General features: G+C 47.4%; 1 protein-coding gene and 5 non-coding genes across 7 annotated transcripts; 2 read left to right on the forward strand and 4 right to left on the reverse strand.

Annotated features, from left to right (window-relative positions):
- The first annotated feature begins 110 nt into the window (after positions 1-110).
- Positions 111-192, forward strand: TRNAS-UGA (transfer RNA serine (anticodon UGA)). The gene has a single exon. It is a non-coding gene; the product is annotated as a tRNA-Ser (tRNA).
- Positions 193-779: 587 nt separating this feature from the next.
- Positions 780-851, reverse strand: TRNAA-CGC (transfer RNA alanine (anticodon CGC)). Its single transcript has one exon. It is a non-coding gene; the product is annotated as a tRNA-Ala (tRNA).
- Positions 852-1,367: 516 nt separating this feature from the next.
- TRNAT-AGU (transfer RNA threonine (anticodon AGU)) lies at positions 1,368-1,441 on the forward strand. Its single transcript has one exon. It is a non-coding gene; the product is annotated as a tRNA-Thr (tRNA).
- Positions 1,442-1,990: 549 nt separating this feature from the next.
- TRNAG-GCC (transfer RNA glycine (anticodon GCC)) lies at positions 1,991-2,061 on the reverse strand. The gene has a single exon. It is a non-coding gene; the product is annotated as a tRNA-Gly (tRNA).
- A 1,433-nt stretch (positions 2,062-3,494) lies between these two features.
- LOC118094416 (transcription factor HES-4) lies at positions 3,495-7,269 on the reverse strand. Of its 2 annotated transcripts, none has more exons than XM_088655263.1 (4): positions 7,194-7,269; positions 6,499-6,594; positions 5,632-5,710; positions 3,495-4,448 (listed from the first exon to the last, which is right to left on the reverse strand). In XM_088655263.1, the coding sequence occupies exons 1-4, from the start codon at positions 7,197-7,199 to the stop codon at positions 3,994-3,996; spliced, it is 636 nt and encodes a 211-aa protein (XP_088511389.1). In that variant the 5' UTR covers positions 7,200-7,269; the 3' UTR covers positions 3,495-3,993. The 2 variants fall into 2 exon arrangements, with proteins under 2 accessions (XP_088511389.1, XP_034990677.3); XM_035134786.3 differs by lacking the exon at positions 7,194-7,269 and adding an exon at positions 6,930-7,100.
- A 919-nt stretch (positions 7,270-8,188) lies between these two features.
- TRNAE-CUC (transfer RNA glutamic acid (anticodon CUC)) lies at positions 8,189-8,260 on the reverse strand. Its single transcript has one exon. It is a non-coding gene; the product is annotated as a tRNA-Glu (tRNA).
- Between the last annotated feature and the right edge of the window lie 9,308 nt (positions 8,261-17,568).

Genomic DNA, 17,568 nt, shown 5'->3' on the forward strand with positions numbered 1-17,568 from the left:
AACTTGTCTAAAAGAAAGAAAGAAAGAAATGGGAAAAGGCGATCCAACGAATTTTCTTCCCAAGACCGATTATCTACTTTTGGATATGGTAATAGCAGCGGTTATATGGAGCTGTGATGGCCGAGTGGTTAAGGCGTTGGACTTGAAATCCAATGGGGACTCCCTGCGTAGGTTCGAATCCTGCTCACAGCGTGCTTATTTTGTGCGGGTTTTTGCTAGCAGAATCCAATTTATACCGCTCGTCTTTCTCCTCTCCCTCTGGAAGAGTAGACTACCAACATGTGCGGCGATGCTAATTCGCTGCCCACGTTTCCGCTCTCATTTTCGCAGGTGATTGAAAAAGGGTGTGTTTTTTCATGGCATTTTGCTAGATTATATAAACGGGTGTCACTGCCCCCACCCATTTCACGCAGTAGGACAAACATACAGAGAGAGCAAAATAAAAAAGAAAAAGGGGAAAAACTCCGGCCCTAGAGATTCATCACACACAACCGGCTTGTTTGCTGGATTATTTCTAGCATCTGGCATCTCATTGCAAACCGCATAATATAATAAAAAAATTCCTTCAGTAGCACCTTAAAGACCAACTAAGTTTTTATTTTGGTATGAGCTTTCGTGTGCATGCACACTTCATCAGATAATTGCAAACCGCGTAAGTCCCCAAACTTAGAGCTGCGTGATGTTTGGAAAAGACTGCGCTTGTTGTGGAAGGAGAAGCAGCTCCCCTGTCTTTAATTTTTTTAAATTACGCTTATTGTTTGAGCGCCAGCAAAAACACCTGGAGATGCCGGGGATTGAACCCGGGGCCTCGTACATGCGAAGCACGCGCTCTACCACTGAGCTACATCCCCCTCCGGCCGCTTGTAGCTTCCGCTGGCGCCTCTTTGTACTGACAATCGGCAGCCGTCATTGCAATCGACATATGATCTGCCCTTTACACAAAGCAGAGGAACTACCGTAGCGATGCTTTTAATTCTTATATCCGCCGCCCGCCCCTTCCAACCCGCTTCCTCCACATTTGCGTCAAGAAATCATTTCTTTTAACCAGCAAAAGGCGGAGAGGAGGCCCAGGTCCCTGAGCAAGTACAGAGCTCCCTGGGCAGGATCGTGTTGCGCGTGCACAAAATGGCCATCTTGCAACGATGCATTGCACGTTTGTAGCCCTTTAGTTCTACGCAATAGTTTTCCACGTAAATGAGAACACGTAAATAATTCTTCCTCTACCCGATCTCGCTTTTAAGAGTTTCCAGCCGTCCAGCGACTGCCTCCTTTTGAAAAGAGCCGAACTGGGTTTTTTTTTGTCTTGTCTTGTTTTGTTTGCATCTATACATAGTGAGATTACAGAGTGGGCAGCCCGTTTGCCAAGTGGCGCCGTGGCTTAGTTGGTTAAAGCGCCTGTCTAGTAAACAGGAGATCCTGGGTTCGAATCCCAGCGGTGCCTTTTTTTTTTCTTCTTTTTTTTACCTCTCCCGTTCCAAACCTCCCCAATATCCCAAATTATACTGCTTTAAAACAAGCAAAGTTTAAAAAGCATGACGTGCAGGCAAAAACAAAACAAAACTCAACAGCATTTCATACTTTCTAACCTTCCTTTCACATCGCTTGCTATTGCACGGCCGTTTTGCAAGAAAAACAGCGAAAGGGTTTTGTTTTCTGTTTGTCTGCTCGGCTGAGCTCTGTTTGAATTGCCCTCTCCCCCCAAAAACAACAACAACTTCTGACTCTGCTTTGACGGGCGCCTGAAGCTGAGTGGAGAAATCGACTAAGAATTTTTAAATCCCCTTCTTCATCCAGACAGTTGTTGAGCTTTTAAGAAAAGGAAACATAACCAGGATTCAAACCAAGAGAGCTAAAAGAAAGGAATTTGCCTGCGATGCACACTTTTCTTGGGGCTACTCGGCGAGGAAAATAATGCAAGGTTGGGACTGTGGCCGTGGGAAAATATTTTGGGGACAGAAAAAGAAACTGAGAAAGGAAAAAAAATGCAAGTTGCATTGGCCGGGAATCGAACCCGGGCCTCCCGCGTGGCAGGCGAGAATTCTACCACTGAACCACCAATGCCTTTCGCAGGAAAAGTTTTTCCCGAAGCATCTATAAGATTGCTCTCGCCGTCTGCAACAGTTCACAGCTGTATCCCGCGTTTTGAGCTGCTGAGCATGTGAAGGAGTGGGCAGAAAGTGGATCTGGATCTACAGGGTGGATCTCTGGGTGGCCTGCCATACACACTGGCGAACGTTTCCCTGTTTTAAGCAACAAGCAACAGAATGGCTCCCGCCTCACCCACCTGCCACCCATAATTGTGACCTCAAGATAATTCGGGGTATCCAGAAAGAGGAGTTTGCCTGGGAGGGCTGTGAACTCGGCTTGGTTCAGGTGCAGTGCACAAATCCCTGGATTCAGCCATTTTTAATCCTAAATGTATGTCTTTTGCACAAAAGCTCTGACTGGATGGATCTCAGGACAGAGTCTAAAAGCATGAAGCCTTTCAGCAGTTCAGAAATGAGATTCTGTGCATGTTTTTGAATCCCTGTGTGGCTGACCCTCTCAACTAGCCTTAGTTTTTGCGAGCAGAGACTATAACTCTGCCATAAGGAACTGGTGCCACCACCACCCCACATCAAGATGTTGATGGACTACAACTCCCATCATGCTGGCCTGGGCTGATGGAACTTGGAGTCCAACAGCATCTGTTAAGTCCACAGCGCCTCTCCACCACCACTAACCCTCTCCCTTTGGGGAATTTCCCAGAGACTACTGCAGCCATCACTACAACTCCCATCAGCCCTTGACTGTGTGGTGCTGGAAGGCGAAAGGTTGGTGAGCTGATTCCACGGAGAATGCATTGCACTTAATTCATTTTGTGGCGTTGGTGATATGTGGGGTGGACTCTTTGCACCGCTCAGTGCATGGATGTATTGGGAAGTTTAAATGTTTGATGTTTTATGATGCATTTATAATTTGTTGGAAGCCGCCCAGAGTGGGTGGGGTACAAATAATAAAATTACGTATTATTATTATTATTATTATTATTATTATTATTATTAGGGACCCAGGTGGCGCTGTGGGCTAAACCACTGAGCCTAGGGCTTGCTGATCAGAAGGTTGGCGGTTTGAATCCCTGTGACGGGGTGAGCTCCCGTTGCTTGGTCCCAGCTCCTGCCAACCTAGCAGTTCGAAAGCACGTCAAAATGCAAGTAGATAAATAGGAACCGCTACAGCGGGAAGGTAAACGGAGTTTCCATGTGCTGCTCTGGTTTGCCAGAAGCGGCTTTGTTATGCTGGCCACATGACCTGGAAGCTATACGCCGGCTCCCTCGGCCAATAATGCGAGATGAGCGTGCAACCCCAGAGTCGGTCACGACTGGACCTAATGGACCTTTTACCTTTATTATTATTATTAATTACTATTATTAAAGCAGGAGATAAGACCAGGACATTCTTCAATATTAAAACACAGGCCCTACATAGAAAATGAAGCCACATCTTTTACACACTTTTTTTTCTTCCTTTTTTTGGTATCAGAGAGAAAACCATTTATTTAAAAATCAAGCCAGGATCCAGAAATATTCTGCCTTGGGTTTCTTTAAAAAAAGAAAAGCAGCCCTCCACTCTAGGGAATATACATAAATTCAGCAGTCAAGAAAATCTTAAGGGAAAGAAAACACCTCACCGATTCCCACCACCACCCCATTGCTGGATTAGGCTACTCCAGGCATACAATTCCACACTTATAGTCCAGGTTCATTGCATCGCAGCGGGTTGAGCTAGATGACCCTTGGGGTCCCTTTCCAACTCTATTATTAGGCCTAATGATGAGATGCCAAAGGGCATTCTTTGTCCATCAGTACAGGGAAAGGGGGGAGGAATCTACCACCACCCCAGAAAAGAGAGGCCCCATTAAAAAAAAAAATTGACAACATAAAACCCATAATATACAATATATAGAGAATCTAATATAAATTTGCAAGGGGATTTTAGAAGGGGGAGGGCCCTTCAAGGCCAGGGCCTCCACACGTTCAGCGCCTGCGGGGACTGCGGCGAGGAGTTCCGTGTTTCCGAGAGTTTGTTCTGCTGCGACCTGGTGCAGCTGCCCTGCTGGGCCGATCTGCCGAGGCGGGCCTGGAGTCCTTGGCTGGCCGGGTAGGTGGAGGAAGGCGGGTGCAGGACGTAGGGGGAGCCGCCGAGGGGAGGGCTGCACCCGGCGAAGGCATCTGGGCTGTACCGCTGCTGCAGCTCGTAGCTGGGGGCGGCCGGGGGCGGCCGGTGGACTTCCCTCTGTGGGCTGGCTGTGATCTTCTCCATGCAGTGGCAGATGTGCTCCATCAGGTAGGCCTTCTTCCCCGTGCAGATGCCCGGGCTGGCCCGGAGGAAGTGGGTGGCTTGGGTGAGGCACTCCCTGTAGCCGCTGTGGTACCTTTGCAGGAGGGCGTCTTCTTTGTGCTTGGTCTCTGTGGTATATGCAGCAAGAAGGGTGGAATAAAGAGAGACACAGAGAGAGAGAGAGAAATGACAACAGTTTAGAGATCCGCTGGGCAACTTGCAAGCACCCCTCTCAGGGACCCAGATTGGCAGGGTTGCCTAAAGACAGGTTATTTTACAGAACACTAGGAATATAGCAAAAGGCTTTGTGCCAACGGTCCATCTAATTTAGTAGTGGCTGGCAACAGCATTCCAGGGTTTCCAGCAATAACTCCTCTCCCAGCCGTACCTGGAATTCGAACTCAGGACCTTCTGCATGTAAGGCAGATATTCTGCCACTGAGCTACAGCCCCTGCTCAACAGCCACACTGGAAATGTGAACCACCTTGGAGAGTGATGCAGAAGGGAGGCCCAGAGACCCATTAAAATATGCACATACATTATAAAGGATTTCCAAGAGGTTTTCCCGGTGCTGGGGACCTGTTTCCTCACGGTACCTGTGCCTTAAACAGTTAGGCAGGAAGCTGAAATTCAGGAGAGGGCATATTGCTACACCTTTGTGCCGGGGAAATATTTTCTCCAATGGATTTATTGGCAGCTGTAGTTCAAAACATCAGATTATGGCAGGGCCCAATGGATCTAGCTGGTGTGCCTCACAGCCAAAGGTTTTTTGAAACATGGAGTTGACTGACATACCATGCATTTAAAGCACATGGCTTCACCCCCCCCCAACAAAAAATCCCAGCACCCTTTGCAAACTACAGTTCCCAGGATTCCTTGGGGAAAGGGTGGTGCTTTAAATGCCTGATGTGCAGATCGCTTGACAACCTTAATGGGTGCCAGATTACCAAATAGGCACAGGAGGCGCCGGTTTATGGGCCCCACGCCTTTTAGGGGCCCTGCGACGATGGATCAAAATAATATTGATTTGATCTTGAAAGAAAATGACAATCAAGCCGAGTAGAAGCTTCAAGATGATTTGCGAGGGGGACTCTCGAGATTTCGACTGCCTAGGGGCCTCCTCGGGGCAAATTCAACTACTAGGAAGTTAAACCTGTTTCAAAAAAAACCTGGGGGCTGGGGAGATTGTTATTCCACACCTAAATCCCTTGCTCCCTTTCCCAAAAAATCCTTTACAATTATTTGGAGGGTTGTTTTCTAAAGTAACAACAATAATAAAAGTAATAAACAACGATACAAGAAACGTTATACCTGATAAAGGCTGTGTCTTCAAAAACTGGACTGTTTTTTGCAAAATTTCTGCCTTTTCCACTTTGGGGTTTTTAAGTCTCTGCAGGGGGAGAAAAAAAAAACAAGACAAAAGAAGAGGGTGGGAGAAAAAACGGGGAAGGAAAGTAGGAATGAAAATAAAATATTCTTTGTTTGATTTGTGGGGGGGGGAGTTGGGGGCTCTAGAAACGGGAGGCGGGCATCAAGAGAAGTAGGCTTCAACTAGCTGGCTAAACCAGGTGAGGGCAGCCACCAGTGGGTCTCAAACTCTTGGTGGGTTAGGGACGTGCAAAAGGCAGGCTCCAGGCCAAACCTCCGCAGCCTTGCAGGATATCTTCAGGAGAAGAAAAGGCTCCAGGAGTAAACCCTACTACACAAATCCGGAGTGGAGTCCCTAAAACTGTTGGACGGAGCCTCGTGCGCCTCCTTCCGGCAACTCCTGCAGCCAAGATGCTGCCAAACTTCTTGCTCTGTTTTCCTTCGGACCACATCTGGGCAGTCCTGGACCTCCAGGCACACTGCCCAGGCTTGCGTCCCAGGAAGGTCACTTCGGTGCCGCAACGCAGCAGTTTGGCATCACCCCAGGAGGCGCACTCCATTGTTTCTCGGGATGCCTCCAGCAGCAGCAACAACAAACCCAAACCCTGCATTCACAGTACATTTCCACCCCACTCCCCTTCCCAAAGAATCCTGGGAACCATTGTTCCCCCCCCACACACTCGCAGAACTACAATTCCCAGCACCCAGTACGAACTACAGTTCCCAGGCTTCCTTGAGCGGGTGCTTTTTTTAAATGTGCTGCATGTAAGCAGCCGGAGAGAGGGTGAGATGGGGGCCTCTCGCCCTTACCTCGTCCTGGGTGGCTTCGAAAAGCAAGACCCGGAGCCGGTCGAGGCTTTGATTCATCCTGTCCCTGCGCCTCTTCTCCATCAAGGGCTTCAGAAGCTGCAGAGAGAGAGAGGTTGTGGGGCAGGCGGGGAAGGCCAGGCGGTGGGGAAGGAGGAGAGGCGTGGCGGGGCGAGGGGAAGAGAACAGAGAGAGCTTTTGAAACAGAAAAGCGGATTCCCACGCCGAGGGAGGGCCCGATTCTGCTCTGAGCTCCCGGCTTCTGGTGGGGGCAGAGTTGGAAGAAGGGACCCCCCAAGGGTCATCCATTCCTCCAACCCCCCTGCCAGGCAGGGAGAAGAAGCAAGCCTCTCCACCGAGAGGGGAGTTGAGAGCAGAATCCTGCCCTCGCGGGGCCCACGTGCCAGCCCGCCAGCCCGGGATGCAACTGGTACCTTCTTCTCGTCTTTGCGCTCCCACTTCTGGCTTGTCATGGTGGTCATAACTGGCAGGAGCCAAAGAGGATGGAGGGCTGGTCTCTCCTGCGCGCTGGCTCTTGGCTTGTGGACCGCGAAAGAAACAAGAATCCCCTCTCTCCTTTCCCGGTCTTCAAAGGCACCGGGGTCCCTTTTATATCCTCTCTTCCCGCCCCTCCCACGCCCACCCTCCCCCGCATCCCGGCACCCCCCAATCCTCCCTCCTGAAAGGAAAGTTCGCACCTCCATCCTCGCTTTGATCTTCCTTTTCCATCCTGGGAGATGGAGCGTGTCGCGCACACTTGCAACTTCAGCCGCTCCTAGGGGGGGGGAGGGAAAGTGGGTGAGATTCTCCTCCTCATCTCCTTATTGTTTCTGAGCTGGAGAGAAGAGGAGTCATCATCATTATATCTTTAAAATCCTGCTGCTAGTGAAAAGCTAGCAGGCACCCAGGGAAAGGAGATGGGAACCACTTTGAGGAAGTTTTTTGTGTGTGTGTGTGTGTGTGTGCCAGCGCTTCTTCCAACAACGACCAGGCGATCAAGGGGCTTGCCCTGATATTCAAGAGTTGGAGGGGACCCCCAGGGGCCGTCTAGTCCAACCCCCTACAATGCCGGAATCACAACTAAAGGATTCCTGATGGACGGCGAAAATCTTGGTGGAAATTAAAAAACCTCCAAGGAAGGAGAGTCCATGCTTCGTTTTCATGGCACCCACAAGCATTTTATATTCAGAGAGTCTATTTATACACTTTATAAAGGCACCGTGCGTTCTAAGTCATGTTCTCTGCATACCCAATGAAATCAACCGACTTAAGTTGGTTTTGTTCAGTGGGTCTCCTCTGAGTAGGATTTCCTTTCTTCCGTTTCCTTTCCTTTCCTTACACTTAGAGCCCACCTCCAAGGACCTCAAGGTGGTTCTCCTCCTCCTCCCCACTTTAATCCTAGCTAAACCAAGAGGCAGAGCTTAGACAACCATCTGCCAGAGGTGCTAAGGGTCGCATCCTGCCCTCAGCAAGGGACTGGGTGAGCTGAGCTCCAATGTCCTTTACAACTCTACGATTATATGACTCTAAACGCACGCGCAAAACTCACCGTATTTATAGCTTTTGCACTAACTGCTGTGCCACACTGGTTCTCAGAAGAAACCGATTTTCAAACATAAAGCATATATATTTGGGCAAAACCTGCACCCAGTTCATTTTTAAGGCAGTGCAAAACACATTCTTGCAAAACACCTTCCCTGACCGGGAATCGAACCCGGGCCGCGGCGGTGAGAGCGCCGAATCCTAACCACTAGACCACCAGGGAATTTGACTCTTTTGTGCAACCGGGTGGGTCTCAACCTAGCTGTCTGATTTGTTTTGTTCTGTTTCTTTGTTTATCTGTTTGCTTGTTTATATTACATTGTACAATTTATATGCCCCTTTTTATAGGCAGAACTCACCGAAGGCAGCCCGCAATATTCTACAGAGCACACAGAATAAAGCCACCTGAAATAGCCTTTTGTTGGGGCTGATGGGCATGGGACTCTAAATCTCAGGGCCGTGGGTTTGAGCCCCATGTTGGGCAAAATATATCTGCATAGCTGGGGGCTGGATTAGATGACCCCTGGGGGTCCCTTCCAACTCCACAATTCTATGAATCTATTCTATGAACCTCTGAAGGGCATCAGATTTCTCTGCATGCTAATTACCCTCATTACAGAATATCTCAAAATTTTTTAATAAAGATAGAAAGAAGGAAAATTTCTCATTACAAGTCTTCAGATAACCCTGCTAGTGATGTTAATTGCTTTGTTAATTGCTTACAATCATCTTTCAGATAGCATATGAATTTACTCCAGTCTTTTGGGAATACTTGATCCTGCTGGTTTCAGATTTTTCCTGTCAAATTCGCCAGTTCTGCAAAGTCCATCATCTTCATCTTCCACTCTTCTTTCATTGGTACTTCTTGTTGTTTCCATTTTGGGGCTAAAAAAAAATATCTTGCCACAGTTGTTGTGTACGTAAACAGTATTTTATCTTCCCTTGGTATCTCTTTACCCAGTATACCCAATAGAGAGGCTTTTGCCTTTTTAACAAAAGTATTTTTAAACACTTTCTTTAAATATCTGAAGAAGTGTACATGCACACGAATGACAAACTTAGTTGGTCTCTAAGGTGCTACTGGAAGGAATTTTTTTATTTTGTTTCAACTAAGGCTACCTACCTGTAACTTTAACTCATTATATACCATTTCCCAGAAAGCCTTTACCTCTTTGCAAGTCCACCACATAAAAACAACAACAATGCCCTTTCCACTGGAACCAAAGGATAATTCAACAGCGATGTTAACTTAAAAAGTCAGCCTGGAATGAGTCAGTTTAGATCAATGAAGGTTTCCCCCCCTTTAATTTAGCTAACCCCTGGGGGGAAGTCCATTCACTTACTAATGTCCAGGGCTCAATTACTGCAGGGATTATGCAGACATGGTATCTAATTTATAGAGGCTTGCTCTCCATCATTTGGGTAACAAAGACCCCACACCCGTGCATATTTTCTCCTTCCCCCCAACCCAGCATCAAACAAGTTGAGTTGTGGAGAGGGGAGGCAGTTCCCTGCCATTTAATCCAAGGTCAGGACCTCAGTTAGTGTCGATCAACAGCCTTCCACTTAAATTAGCAGATCAGGCTATGGGTATGACTATGGAGACCCCTAAATCCAATTTATGCAGCCCCCTAAGTCCAGTTTGCCCCCCTTTTGATGGATGCTATAATGTATGGTTCAGTCTTTGTAAAATATGCAAGGATTTATGATATGCAAAATGAACCATGGAAAGAGAAGAAGGGAAGTCATTGATATCGTAAGGATGTATAAATGAGTCTTTAAATTGTAAAACTGAAAATTTAATAAAAACTATATATATATAAACTTTAAAAGTCCAACTGGAATGAGTCAGTTTAGATCAATGAAGGTTCCCCCATTTAATGTGTGTTTGTGTGTGTGTGTGTGTAAGAGAGAGAGAGAGAGAACCATGTTTGCACAACCTTAACCACAGAGCCTAGGGCTTGCCGATCAGAAGGTCGGCGGTTCGAATCCCCACGACAGGGTGAGCTCCCGTTGCTCAGTCCCAGCTCCTGCCCACCTAGCAGTTCGAAAGCACGTCAAGTGCAAGTAGATAAATAGGTACTGCTCCGGCGGAAAGGTAAATGGCATTTCCGTGAGCCGCTCTGGTTCGCCAGAAGTGGCTTAGTCATGTTGGCCACATGACCCAGAAGCTGTACGCCGGCTCCCTCGCCCAGTAAAGAGAGATGAGCGCCACAACCCCAGAGTCGTCCGCGACTGGACCTAACGGTCAGGGGTCCCTTTACCTTTACCTAAAAGCAGTAAATAAATAGAGGTAGGATGAGTTTTGAGAATGTTTGTATGTCTATGTGTCTAGAGCAGACATCCCCAAACTGCGGCCCTCCAGATGTTTTGGCCTACAACTCCCATGATCCCTAGCTAACAGGACCAGTGGTCAGGGAAGATGGGAATTGTAGTCCAAAACATCTGGAGGGCTGAAGTTTGGGGGTGCCTGTTCTAGAGTCATATAATTGTAAAGTTAGAAAGGACATTGGCTCTCATCTCATCCAGTCCCTTGTTGAAGGCAGGATGGAACCATAGTAGCACCTCTGGCAGGCGGCTGTCTACCCTCTGCTTAAATAAAATGGAGATGGCAGGCAGGGGGAGAACAATCCTGTATATACCACACTGAACTCCCTGGAGGAAATGTGGAGTTTAAATTCAATAATAAAATAACATGTGTGTGTGTTAAAAATAAAGGCCCGGGTGCCTGCCCATTGCACCAGTTACTCTGGAATAACCACATGATTGCTTCCCCACCCTTTAAAAACCCTGCCTGCACCCTTCGATCTTTGTGTGTCAGGCAGAAATCTGGCAGGTGAAGCTTTCCCCATCTCTGTGCCCTAGGAAAAGCTGTACCTGCTGCTGGACCGAATGCCTTATGTGCTATAAAAAGGCACCAGGGAAAAAAGGGGGGCAAACTGCAGAAACTGGTTTTAGGGGGTCTCCATAATCGTACCCATAGCCTGATCTGCTAATTTAAGTGGAAGGCTGTTGATCGACACTAAATGAGGTCCTGGCCTTGGATTAAATGGCAGAGAATTGCCTCCCCTCTCCACAACTCAAAATCCCATTTGGGCACCTGGCTGGCCACTGTGAGAAGAGGAGGCTGGTCTAGGTGGGCCCTTGACTCTTCTTATGTTTTTGTGTTTTTATTGTTTAGAACAGGTATGTCAAACAGGTAGATCATGATCTACCGGTAGATCACTAGATGTCTGTGGTAGATCACTGGTAGATCACTGGCTCCCCCCAAAGAAGCTCAACAAATTTAGAAATGCTCAACATTTTAGCCCTTCAGCCCCCCCAAAACAGGGCTTTCCTCCCGCCTCAGAAAAGCTCAAAAAGCTTAACAACTTTGACCTGAACCCCCCAAAAGGTGGTAGATCACTGCCAGTTTTTAACTCTGTGAGTAGATCACAGTCTCTTCAGAGTTGGCCACCCCTGGTTTCGAATTACACACATGCACACTCACTTGAACGGAACATTTAAGGGATGGAAGTTTGCTCTGAAATGCGTGGGTGGAGAGAATCTGAGGGGCCTCCGGGGGTGGGGGTGAGGGACACACAACAGGCGTTTTACGACTTTTTATTGTGGCCCTAGAGATTGCGAGATGGTGACCAGCTTGTGGGAAACTGCAGGCCACAACGATTCTCACCGCCATAAAAAGCGGAGGTGTCAGAAAAGGCCGGCACCCCTCCTGCCGCCCTCTCACACCCCACAACCCCAATAAGCCAGAAGGGGGAGGCACTCCCTGGAATAAGAAGATGAGAAGTTTCCCATCGGCAGAGAAGATGGGAGGTGCCACCCCCAAGCCAGACATTTGGAGGTGGGGTGAAGAGAAGAAGGCATGGTGACAGAATTTTGCAATAATTATGAATGATGGGGAAGGGGAAGGAATTATCCACCCACTTTTGTAAATATTAGACCTCCCTCTAAATTCTGAAATTCAGTCTTGCAAGACATAGCAAGACAGGGTGGCAAAATTTGCCAGAGAGAGGTTTTTTCTCTCTCCCTCTTTTCCACATACTTCTTCACACAGCACATAGTTAAACTATGGAACTCACTTCCACAAGAGGCAATGGTGACCACTCATCCGGACGTCTTTGAAAGAGGATCAGAGAAATTCATGGACGGCGATAAAGCTCCCAATGGCTATAAGCCGCCATCAGTTACTGGGAGTCTCAGGCAGGGAGAACGTTGTCATGCTCTGGTCCTGACTGAGAGGTTTCCTGTGGAGACATCTTGGTTGGCCACTGGAAGAACAGGAAGCTGGGCAAGTCGGGCCCTTGGCTTGGTCTAGCAAGCAAGGCTCGTGTTTTGTTCTGGCGTTATTTTATATCTATTTATTTGTTGCATGGGACCCAGGTGGCGCTGTGGGCTTGCTGATCAGAAAGTCGGCGGTTCGAATCCCTGTGACAGGGTGAGCTCCCGTTGCTCGGTCCCAGCTCCTGCCAACCTAGCAGTTCGAAAGCACGTCAAAGTGCAAGTAGATAAATAGGTACCGCTACAGCAGGAAGGTAAACGGCGTTTCCGTGTGCTGCTCTGGTTCGCCAGAAGCGGCTTTGTCATGCTGGTCACATGACCTGGAAGCTGTACGCCGGCTCCCTCGGCCAATAATGCGAGATGAGCGCCGCAACCCCAGAGTCAGTCACGACTGGACCTAATGGTCAGGGGTCCCTTTACCTTTACCTATTTGTTGCATTTCTATACCCTCTTTATCTCCCAAGGGTCTCAGGGTGGTGTACATGTTTTGACTCCTTCCCATTTCGTCCTCACAACAACCCTGTGAGGTAGGTTAGACTAAGAGATTGGCCGAAGGTCAACCAGTGATTTTCATAGCTGAGTGGGGGATTTGAACCCTGCTCTCTGTACACTGTAACCATTAAACCTCTCCCTCCCTCCCTCCCTCCCTCCCTCCCTCCCTCCCTCTCTTAAAAAAACCAAAGTTGTTTACAACAACATCTCTATACTATAATAAAAATATGTAAAAAAAAATTTTTAAATCAACTATTATAGAAAGATGTTTTCTTAGTTGCCCGCATAAGCCTGGCAGAATAGAAAAGCTGCCAAGGATGTTCTTAGCGGCCACCAACTTAGCTTTTTCAAAAAGTAGATAAATTAACATAGTCTGGACCTCTCAACAGCCCTTCTGTACTTAGTGGAGCCTCCAGGACCAGGGATGATGTACCTGAAAATATGCCCTGCTTGTGGGCATCCTGGAGGGATCTCTCTTGCCTGCTGTGGGAAGAGCGTGTGCTCAACTAAGTGGATCTTTGGTGTGATTTTGGGGGGGGTAGTGTGGTTTTGTTTAGATTTTTGGCATTGAAAGAGATAGCAGGTGCCACAACCTCATTCCTACAGCCTCATCCATTTGGCAGCTGGAGATAGCATGGTGCAAAATGCCAGTTTATTCTGATTCAAAACAGACCTGTCCTCTTTCTGCCGTGCCATACAAAATAAACTCTCATTTTGCACTCACAGCCTGGGTTGAATTTGAGACTCCCCAGGGCTCAGCCTCAGAACCCGATTCCAGTGCGGAGGGCTTGGAAAGTAATATCAAACAGGAGGAGAGTGTTCTTGTGCATGTGCAGAGTGCATCTGTGCAAAACCTGCCTGGAAATTGAAGAACGGCAGCTCCCTTTTTTTGCACAGAAAGCAAAAGAAGCCACATCAGAAAAATCTTAGCACAGCTATGTTTGGGATCGTGGTCATGGAGTGCTCAGATGGCTTGAAATGGGAACTGGCAATTTCATGGAGAGATAAGAGTTACAGTATATACTCAGTTGTTAGGTGCCATGGAACCTCCATGTGCAAAGGCACTCTACCTAGGGATGCCAAGCACAGCGAGCAAGAGAGCACTGTTGCTCTCAGGTCCTGCCTGGGGGCTTCCTCTAAGGCAGGCATAGGCAAACTCGGCCCTCCAGATGTTTTGGGACTACAATTCCCATCATCCCTGACCACTGGTCCTGTTAGCTAGGGATGATGGGAGTTGTAGTCCCAAAACATCTGGAGGGCCGAGTTTGCCTATGCCTGCTCTAAGGGCACCCAGCTGGCCACACATATAAGAAGAGTCTACCAGATTGGGCCCAGAGGCCCACCTAGTCCGGTGTCCTGTTCTCACAGTGACCAGCTTGATGCCCATTATGGCAAACCCGCCATCAGGATTCGAACGCGAGAGCCCTCTCCCCTCCTATGATTTCCACCAACTGATCATTCAGAAGCATGGCTGCCTCCGACTGTGGAGGCAGAGCGTAGCCTTTGTGGCTAGCTAGTAGGCGTTGACATCCCTCTCCTCCCTGAATTTGCCCGGTCCTCTTTTAAAGCCATCTTCGGATGGTGGCCATTGCTGCCTCCTGTGGCAGGGAGTTCCATAGTTTAACTATGTGTTGTGGGAAGAGACCCATTCCTCATCTGAGGTAGCCCAGCTGAACATTCAAATGTTGATTATTATTATTATTATTATTATTATTAGCATTCTTTTACAGTGGTACCTTGGTTCTCAAACACCTTGGTTCTCAAACAACTTGGAACCCAAACACTGCAAACCCAGAAGTAAGTGTTCCGGTTTTGCGAACGTTTTTCGGACGCCAAACATGCTCCGTTTTGAGTGTTACGCTTCCATTTTGAGTGCCACACTTCCGTTTTGAGTGTCACGCTGAGATCTGTCTGGTTTTGCTATTTATTTTGCGTTTTTGTGACTGTGACTGTGTGGAACCCAGTTCAGCTACTGATTGATTGATTGATTGATTGTGTGACTGCAGTACGTTGTTTATTGCTTTTGTTTTATGGATCAATGGTCTCGTTAGATAATAAAATTCATGCTAAATTGCTGTTTTGGGGGTTGTTTTTAACAGTCTGGAACAGATTACCATAATCCGTTTTGCATTCAGCCTGACTAGAAGGCCACAATAGATGTTCCAGTGTTATAAGAGCGGGAGGAAAAAATCTTTCTCTCCTTCCACACTCTTTGCTCTGGAGAAGTAGAATTCTGGACTCGATGGGGAGCCCTTTGGCAGTTTGATTCGGCACCAGCGGATGTCCTCCCCTTAGCCCTTCTCCTGGCAGGAGTTGCCCACCTTCAGGACCCCTCCCCTGGGCCTTTTGTCTCTAGAGAGAGGTGAACATATGTCTGGGCAGCTACTCACCAACCCCAATCTTGCCTCTAACAAAGAGAGGCTTATAAAAACCAGAGAGGGGTGTTGACTGGCCATAAAGACAAGAGTCACAGGTCCTTTCAAAGAGGGAAGGTGAGGAAGGAGACACCCCAAACAGGTGTGATTCCCACACCCTCAGACTCTTCCCAGACACATACCTTTTTCATTCTCTCTCTCTCTCTCTCTCTCTCTCTCTCTCTCTCTCTCCTTACCTTCATGGCATCTTTAACAGCTGCGCAACCCAAGTAAGAATTAATTGCTGCAACTTTTCCCACCATGGATCATACCTGGAGGTTAAAGTTCAGGGAGCACGGGTGGGTGGGAAGATTCGGGGGCCAGAAAGGGAGTCCCAGTTTTATTGAATTCTTTTAGATTTTAAACATCTTTATTGCAGATGGTGACAGCAGTCACGAAATTAAAAGACGCTTGCTTCTTGGGAGAAAAGCAATGACAAACCTAGACAGCATCTTAAAAAGCAGAGACATCACCTTGCCGACAAAGGTCCGTATAGTTAAAGCTATGGTTTTCCCAGTAGTGATGTATGGAAGTGAGAGCTGGACCATAAAGAAGGCTGATCGCCGAAGAATTGATGCTTTTGAATTATGGTGCTGGAGGAGACTCTTGAGAGTCCCATGGACTGCAAGAAGATCAAACCTATCCATTCTGAAGGAAATCAGCCCTGAGTGCTCCCTGGAAGGACAGATCATGAAGCTGAGGCTCCAATCCTTTGGCTACCTCATGAGAAGAGAAGAATCCTTGGAAAAGACCCTGATGTTGGGAAAGATTGAGGGCACAAGGAGAAGGGGACGACAGAGGACGAGATGGTTGGACAGTGTTCTCGAAGCTACGAACATGAGTTTGACCAAACTGCGGGAGGCAGTGGAAGACAGGAGTGCCTGGCGTGCTCTGGTCCATGGGGTCACGAAGAGTCGGACACGACTAAACAACAACAACAACATTGAAAGTTTGGACCTCTCACGAAGGAGGCACACGAAGAAGGACCTCAGAATAAGATCACAGAGTCTGGGTCAGTTTATATGGGGAGAAGTGGTCCTTGAGGTATTGGGGTCCTGAGGCAGTTATGCCAAAACCACCCCTTGGACTTGGGTGTGGAAACTAATCGGCAGCCAGTGCAGTCATACCAGGATCGGTGCAATATGCTCAAATCATCTTGCCACATGAGCAACCTGGCTAGCGAATTTTGCACCAGCTGAAGTTTCCAAACTGTCTTAAGAGGCAGAGGTTGGCCCTGCCTTGGTTCCACAAATTCATCCCCAGTACCCCCTGCCCTATGCTATGAAAAGCAGTGCTTGTTTTATATATATATATATATATATATATATATATATATATATATATATACTGTATATAAAAATATGTTTAGGGGTACTCTCATTCTGACTCAAGAAAATCACCATTTTATAGTTCAAATTGGGGGAAATAAATACAGAAAATGGACTAAAGGCTGCCGTCGGGGGTAGCAATGGAACTGACAATTCACCGTGCTGGAGAAGAAACTAAAAATAAATTAAATTTTAGTTTCTTTTCCTGTTAGATTCACAAAATGTTTAGGGGTATGTGTACCCCTGCAAAAGAAAAAAGCACTGATGAAAAGAATTATTCAGAACAGGGGTTTGCATGGCTCACTAAGGAAGGTAATACGGCAGCACAATAAAATTAAAAACAGATAGAATTAATTGCACATTTTTTTCAAAATTCAATTGAAACTATTTCGTTTAATCGATTCAACAAACCAGAGGAACTTGATTCAACGATACCAGCTTTTCAAAGTTTGATAGTCATGTAGCACACCCCGGCCCACTCAGGGGGCAGTAATGGCTACGAGGTTAGTATCAGACTAACCCAGGACAGCAGGGTTCAAATCCCCCATGGGCCACAAAGCTAGGGTTGCCATTGAGCTTTTGGGGGGAACAAACCTAAATTATTGAGTTTCTGGGGGGAAAACCAGCCCCCCCCCAAATTGTGATTTTAAGCTTTTGGTGCTGTTTCCGCTGCTGTTTCCATCGCGTTGGCATACATCCAGGTTTTCCCTGACATTCTGCCAGTTCGGCAAAATTCCCCCCGACGCCATTCCCCCCCATAAAATCAGAACATGTCAGGAGTTTTCCTGACGTGTGGCAAGCCTACACAAAGCTCACTGGGCGGCCTGGGCCAATTCACTGCTGCTCCCAGCCTAACTTACCTCACAGGGTTGTTGTGAGGATGAAATAGGGAGGGGGAAGAATACATACAACATGATAAAATTGAGATGTTGCAGGGTTGTAATTTTTCTCAATTTTATTGTTTTCTCCCTTTGCAATCTGCTTTGAGGGTTTTTTTGGGTTCTTTTTTACAATCA

This window comes from Zootoca vivipara, chromosome 12 (genome assembly GCF_965207765.1).
Source record: "Zootoca vivipara chromosome 12, rZooViv2.hap1.1, whole genome shotgun sequence".
NCBI lineage: Eukaryota > Metazoa > Chordata > Lepidosauria > Squamata > Lacertidae > Zootoca > Zootoca vivipara.